General features: G+C 40.8%; 1 protein-coding gene across 1 annotated transcript in view; it reads right to left on the minus strand.

The window, feature by feature from the left end:
* The window catches only part of POLR3B (RNA polymerase III subunit B), a 102,702-nt gene that overhangs the window by 8,471 nt on the left and 86,557 nt on the right, over positions 1-7,674 (minus strand). Inside the window, exons 24-26 of the mRNA XM_006914518.3 lie at positions 2,700-2,803; positions 1,917-2,083; positions 1-84 (exon numbers count right to left, since the gene is read on the minus strand). The exon at positions 1-84 is cut by the window's left edge and continues 17 nt beyond it. Of these exons, the coding sequence (XP_006914580.1) occupies positions 1-84; positions 1,917-2,083; positions 2,700-2,803 (355 nt within the window). The remainder of the gene's footprint in view (positions 85-1,916; positions 2,084-2,699; positions 2,804-7,674) is intronic.

A 7,674-nucleotide genomic window follows, 5' to 3' on the forward strand; every position in this document is an offset into this window, starting at 1 on the left:
CGGTCGTGCATCTTGTCTAGCACCATGTGTTTCAGCTTCTGATAGTACACGGGGCCAAAATAGATGTATGCCTCCAGGGGCTCGCTGGAAAAAAGGTCCGGGTTTTGGGTTAAGAAACTACGTTTGGGCTGACAAGAGACAGCCTTTCCTAGGACTCATCACTGGCAGATCCTTATTTAGTTATGAACATGTTTATGACTAAGTGGGAGAGAATGATTTTCAGTCTGCAGTAAATGAAAAGGCTAGATCTAAAATTAAAAAGTACCATGGATACATTAAAAGATACAATGGTTAATTAAGAAATAAAAATTTCAACAGCTTGTGAAACAGTGCATGTAGGACGGTCCCTCCTTCGCTGCTGCCACCCTAGTCAGGCCATCATCCTTTCTCGCCTGGGCTACCAAAGATAATCTTCTAGCTGGTCTTCTTGCTTCCACTCTTATCCCTCAACAATCTGTTCTTTACATAACGAGCCAGAGGGATTCCCTCTAAAATGTAAATCATAGCGGGTCATCCTTCTGCTCTAAATTCCCAATGGTTTCCTATTACATTCGGAATCTGTATCACAGCCATAAGGTCTAATGGAATGTGGTTCCTGGCCACATCTGACTCATTTCCTAGTCCCTCTCCTCATTGCTTATTCTATTCTAGCAACACTGGCCTCTTCATTGCTCCTCAAATGTAGCAACCTGCCTGCCTCGGGGCCTTTGCACTTACTATCACCTCTGCCTGAAACATTTTTCCAGCAGGTGTTCACATGGCTTTGTCAAACATTTCGCCCCCTCGGAGAGACCTTCCCTGATGTGCTTATCTGAAGGAGTCCTCCTCCCAGCCCAGCACTGCTGTGCCCAAGCACCATCTCACCTCTCACTTTGGTTTTAGTTTCTTCAGAGCACTTATCACCATTTGGTATTATAGGATACACTTATTATTTCTCCGATTACTGCCCGCCTTCCCCACATGAAGAAAACTCTCCAAGGTAAGCACTTTGTCTCCAGCTCTAATGACCGTGCCTGGCACATAACTGGTGCTCAGTAAATGTTATAACTGACTCAATGAATCTTAAGAAAAACTGTAGTAAGAATTTTAAAACAATGAATATTTAAGCACTTTGACAGAAACCTTTTTATCCTAGTTAGGGAGACAGATGATAATATTATATAGTGTCATTACATAGCATATTAGATAATGATGAATGCTACAGAGAAAAATAAAGGAGGAAATGGGCAATACTGGATTATGGTTTTAAATTAAGTAGTCAGGGTAGGCCCTGCGAAGAAGTCAACTTTTGCCTGTTATTTTTTTAATGTCTAGTTACAAACCTCAACAGTCAGATCCATAGGTCAATAATCCATTTTGTTTACTGTTTCCATACTACTTAGCATCTATCACATGTTAGGGTTTTAAGTCATCTTTAGTAAATGAATGTGCCATTGTTAGGCCTCAGGTGTTCTGTCAGAGCATTCGTTATCGGATATTCATCATACTAATGCAGAGAAAGTTAAACAATTAAAGGATATGCATTATATACAATTGACGAGTTCTTTAAAACTTGTGTAGAAATCCTATTTTAGTAAATGAAATCTTTTCTGCTTTTAAAATAGTCTCACCAGTGAAACAGCACTCCTTAATTTATCAGTTTTCTAAATTTGGATTTTCTCCCACCCACCGGTTTTATTGAGATATAATTGACACATAACATCATGAAAGTTTAAGGTGTACAACATATTGATTTGCTAGACTTATATATCGCAAAATGGTCATCACCATCGCATTAGCTAATATCTTCACCGTGAATCTGGATTTTCTTGTATCAGATTTCTTAAAGGAGTAAAGCTGTAATCTTAAGAGCTCTTACCTCTTACCCTAACCAAATCATATTTTTATTTAAAATGTCTAAACACACACTTACTTACCCCGTGATGCCAGATGTAACATAGTCTTTCCCCAAGTAGTTGTAACCATGGCGGACAAGGTCTTCACACACGTCCTTCACTTTGCTGCCTCCAAACGCGGTGCCGTAGTGGAATCTGCCGTCTAACACGCCTGCCTTGCCGGCCAACAGCTCAATTAACTTTCCCACCTGTGGGATGTGAACAAATTAAGTGAGTACCTTCCTGTGGCATAGGAATCCTGTTTACTTAGCTCTGGCCTATTTCCCCAAAAGATTATGTGAGTAATACTCTTAAAAAGAGTGATAAATTAATAGCAGCAAATATTTATCGCTTTCTTACTGTGTGACAGACTGTTGGAAAAGCATGACACGTGTGCTCTAAGTTTACCCTTTAGTGCCTATGTGATAGGCACTACTATGTCCCTGACTCTACATGTGAGGAGACTGAAGTACACAGAGGTCAAGCAACTCTCCAAGTCACACAGCTGGTAAGAGGTAGAGCCAGCAATACAAACCAATAACCAAAGAAAGGGAGAGACACGAGGTTCAATACAAGGGGGTTCTTTCTGCTGAGGGGGAGTTTATCAATCAGAAGACTGCTCTGGAGGGAAGGGAAGACCTGCCCTGCGTTCCCTCTACAAAGGAGAGTAGCCCCACATTGTCAGGGGCGAGGAACCTATTCGTTTGGATAGGGGTCAAAGGGCCCTTTCTAAAAATCAGTTTCTGGGTCCCACTGCCTCCACTAACCACAAACCAGCTCCCTGCTTCCTTCCTTAAAAGCAGCACCTCTGAAAAATGTACTGACCGTCATTCGCGATGGAAAGCCGTGTGGGTTCATTATGATGTCCGGACAGATGCCAGAATCACAAAATGGCATGTCTTCCTGAGGGACAATCAAGCCACAAACACCTGGGGGAAAGAAGATTTCATGCATGTAAAAGCAAACTGGCAAAAAGGAAGAATACAGCACTTAATTGGGATCTGCCCGCTGCTATCTCTATTTCCACTGCTCTCAAACCTTCCCCATGGTCTCTATCAAGAGTAACAAAAGCAATTTCCAACAATCCTGCTAGACGGACAGTTTAAAACGGCTGTCCTTGCAGGAAGACACTGCAGCCTGTGGACCGTCCTGCTGGCATGACACATAACGCTGCTGTCAGGCTGCTTGCCCAACCTCTTATGCCACTGAGATGGAAGAGCAGCGACTTCGCTGGGTCCAGCTGCGTCAGTGTTCCCGAAACTTCAAGTCAGCACCAATTCCACTGTCACCTAGTCTGTGACCTGCTACTCACGGTGCCCGTTATCACAGGAATCCAAGTTCTCTGACCACTAAACACAGAACTGATTGAAAGAGGGGTGTGTTTCAGCTGTGGTTTTAAAAACCTGTGACAAGTACTCGTGTGTGGCTGACGTGCTAATGGGTCTACCTATTGGCGCGAAGTGCTGGCTGGTTGGCTGATTTCTGCCAGGGATCCACTGGCTGAGCCTACACTACCCTAAGGAATTTTAATTCCGATAGCTTACAACATATTAGAAAAATGAACTCTGAAGCTGTAAAGTTGAACAAGAAAATTAAATGCCAAATTATGCTTGGAAAAAGGGCCAGGATCAGAAATGGAATTCTAAAAATGAAAACAAAAGACAAAAACCTACCAATTCAATATACACTACTGATAGTTTCTTGAATTAACTGTACTTTATTACTCCCTTAATAGCATTTTAACCTATACGGAATTTTGTTGCTTAAATAGTTTGTAATTCCTCTGATTACTTTTTCTTAGAAGGAGGAATAAGGGTATAGATTGTTAACCACAATCTATATAATTTAGAGTTGAAAAGCTAGTGTACAATGGTATTGGACTAAGAAAAAAATGCTTTTATATTTAGTAAGATAAAATTCCTTTTCCCTTGTATATGAAGTTATAAACTACCTGCACCTATTGAAGAGAAACTGCTCTCACAGAAACGTCATTCCTCAGTTTGATTTCTACATAATTACTCAAATTATTTTAAAATAAAAATTTGGGAGGTACTATAATCACCAAGAGCTAATGTCTAAAGAAAAAGAATGCCATATGCCTATTTAACATTAATTACTAATATTCTGATTTCTAGTGGCTGCCAAAAATATGGTAATTAGGTTTGCGGAGTTGAATTCTGGCACATGTAGGTAGGTACTTTAATTGGCTTCTTGGATGAAATTGCCCTGTTTATTATAAAGAAAGCATGCTTTCCTACACAAAGAACAGAAACATTCAGTTCATTTTATTTCGAATTGAGCGACAACGTATTAGAATTGGAATCAGGCAGAGTGTGTGACCCTTCTTTCTTCCCTCCAAAAACCCATCTTGTCCACGTTGAAATTATCTGACAAAACACCAGGGCTACTGGGAAATCTATTCTGAAAGAGATCAAATTGTAAATCAAGGTGCACCGACAACGACTTTGTTAGGAAGTGAACAAAATGTTAACAACGGCAATTCCTAGAGAGGCTGGTCGTGGGACGAGCTTGGGTAAGAACGTCAGTTTGGCTGGTGAGGAGATGGAGGGTTCGGCTCTGCCCCTTAAAGACAAAACCAAAGGAAAAGCTCGGCACCCTTCGGCACAGTGCGCAGGGGGGGCCGGCGTCTGCTCAGGGGAAAGCCGCCTGTTCACCACCGACAGGAGGAGGTGGGAGTGCGGGGCAGGAGGTGCAGAAACCCACGGGGGAGCACGCACACGTATGGGGTGGGGGGAATAAAGAGACGATCTGCATGTTGCATTTTTAGTTTTAGTCCACGCATTTAATCAAGCAAATGCAACTTTATTTTCTCATTAAAACGAAAGCAATGCTCTTTTCTCCTGAAATCCGAATCTCTAAGAACTCTGTTTAAAATCTTATTAATATTTAGTAAAGCTCTTCCTCTCTGGGAAGTTATTTTCTCATCGGCCCTTTTCTGACACTGCATTTAAAAATACATATAACTTTCAGATTTTTTCATTCCATGAGAGGAGCTGCTTTGGCCACATCTGAATCAAGGGCACCTGTAAGCCAAAAATTAAATCTTAGCTAACTTAAAATTACTTTGGGCTCTGAAAACCCTTTTATATGCCAAGATGGTTCCCATAGCAGACAGCCCTGTGTTGTTTGTTTTGTGTGAAAGTGAATGATAAAAGATCCATGAAATCGACACAGAAAGCCAGAACAGCAGAAAGAACTGAGGGCTCTCCATCATTGCGGCTTCTACCCTCTGCTGACTTGCAGAACAATGGAAGCTACACATCCAACTGCAGATCTAACACAGCTGTGCATTTCATTAGATGAAGAGCACTAGTGACACAAGTAAATAATTAACTTATTCTGGTCCGCTGACTGTGCTTATGAGACCAGTCATAGCTGACAGATTTTAATACAAGTTAACACAAAGAAACCATAATGAGCTTAGAAGTTAAAACAAAATATTTAGACAGAATTTGATGATCTCGAATCTCAAATTAGACAGATGATTTTTAAAAGTTTGCGTTTTACTGAATTCACTAGGGGGAGAAGAGAGTTAATCTTAGAACAGACTTTTTCTTTTTTTAAGAAAAGGTATTTCTCTGTTTCAGAATTATTTAAATCCTTAATCAAAGCAGGAAGGTTTCTTACTTTCAAATGAAAATTATAACTTGTTTTTTCCAGGAACAGAGGCATAAAATCTCTTCCTATATTTAGAACTCTTAAAAGTTATCGCTGCTTTCCTTTAATGCTGGCTTAAAAATGTAAATGATATGCAGTCCGCTTCAGTGTGTTAACACTCCCCTGGATCCCTGCAAAGACGATGGACTACAAATAAACCATATCTAATGGAAGCTGCTGCGAAACAATTACTGATTCATACCTTAAATGCTTACACAGCATTTCAGATTTTAAAATAAAATTTCATCCCCTGGCTCATGCTGGTGTCTCAACCCCATTGCATACAGCACAACCTCCTGGCAGTGGAATGCAAATACACCAGTTTAACAGGCTCAGGAACATTTAACGCACTTACAGGGACCACTGGGAATTAAGGCCACAGACTACACTATGCGACTTTTAACAAGTAAAAATAGATAATAAGGAAAAACGGGAACACAGAAAGTTAGAGCAGAAAGGTTCTACAGATACCTAAGGAATACAATATTTATTCCATCTCCACCAACCTTAATTTCAAGTTGTAAAGATGAGAATTTAGGGAGTCTAAAGAAACCCCGAGTCTGACTGCTAAGCCGCTCAGCAAAGGCAAAGCTGGGGACCCACTGGCACAGTCCCCTTTGTGTCGTGCCCAGACACTGGGGACTCTTACACCCACTTGTTATTTCTATTTCCATGGCCCAGCAGAACAACGTATAAACCGTCTTAAGAATAGGTTTACCCAGCAAAAGTCCAGATAATCTGATGAATCCTTCTTAGAAAGTATTTCTAATTATAAACAGCAACTGACGTGTTCAAAAGTCATTTTTTTAAAAACTAGTTTTAGTGTAATGGTCCTGACTCAATCCAAGTAGAAAAAAAAAAATAGAAGAATGTAAGAAAAAAGGTAAGGAAAAACTGAAGCAATCTATATCGTATCAAGACAGGAAAGCAAGTAGCAACTGCAGAAGACAATTATAACATTTTTAATCCAAGAGCTGTTTTTGCTGTGACTTCAATGTGTTGAGAATTGACAAGTAAATGGTTTTCTATTTTATTGACAGCCAGGTTTCATTTTAATATCATACTCTGCTTTACTTTTTAACTTTTTTACAATTTTTATTTAGCAAGTCTACCTTCCACGTATTACCACTTTGGGATTAAATGTATCACTCTGAGGCTGATATATATTCCTACTCTTCTTTTTCTGAGTGAGGAAAGTGAGAATCACTTCCCTCAATTACCAAGCATATGCTGTGTGACAAGCGCCGTGACGGAGGTGGGGACATGTGAAAAGGTTCAGGGACTCCACTTGAGAGGAGTCCTACGCAGATTAATCTGACTGATTGTTGAAATCTAAAACATTTATACAATTCAGCTCGCCACATTCGGATGCTATTTTCTGCAGGTACCTGTTAGACGAGGCTATTTATCCTGCACAGTTGAACACTCTGCACTCAATGAAGGGTGAAACGATGCTGTGATTTTTCCCCATCAGTCACAGTGGAAGAAGAGGGTTGGTGTTTGGTAAAGGAGTGATGATGGACCGTCTGGTTTTAATGAGGTTCGTAAACTGGGGCGGGGGGATGTCATCTGTAAAGGGCTTGTCACCTCTTGGACTCTCAGACCTATGCAGGGCAGGAGATCAAGGAATCGGGTGACCTTAATTTGACTCAGTGCTGTTCATCTGAGATAGCGTTACCTGGGGGAGAAGCACCACCTTCAGGTGAGCCTTAGTAGTTTGGTCTTTGTATTGGGAATAATTAGCACCTACCTCATGAGGCAACTGTTTTAGGACAGATGAGAGGTACTAATGTCTGAGAGGTACTTTAAGGTCCTTAGAGAAATGTAGCATCTAAATGCAAGGAATTATCATTATATAACAAACCTAATAGTCTTAGCAGGAAGCAAACTAGCAAAGCAAAGGAGACCGACTTCAGGAATGGCAGAAGCAAGTGCAGTTGCACTAACTCTGGCTGAAGAGGCTGAAAAGCAGCTCACTCCGTCTGGCTGGGCCGTGCAGATGGTTTCACACCATCAGGACAGTGTTTCCTAATACATCTAGAACTTCGCAGGACTTGGGCTTGGGGTTTCTAGCGCAGAACAGTTTACTGCTGATGAATACAGTGGTAAATGGGACCAAAAA

This window comes from Pteropus alecto, unplaced genomic scaffold (genome assembly GCF_000325575.1).
Source record: "Pteropus alecto unplaced genomic scaffold, ASM32557v1 scaffold94, whole genome shotgun sequence".
Taxonomy (NCBI): Eukaryota; Metazoa; Chordata; class Mammalia; order Chiroptera; family Pteropodidae; genus Pteropus; species Pteropus alecto.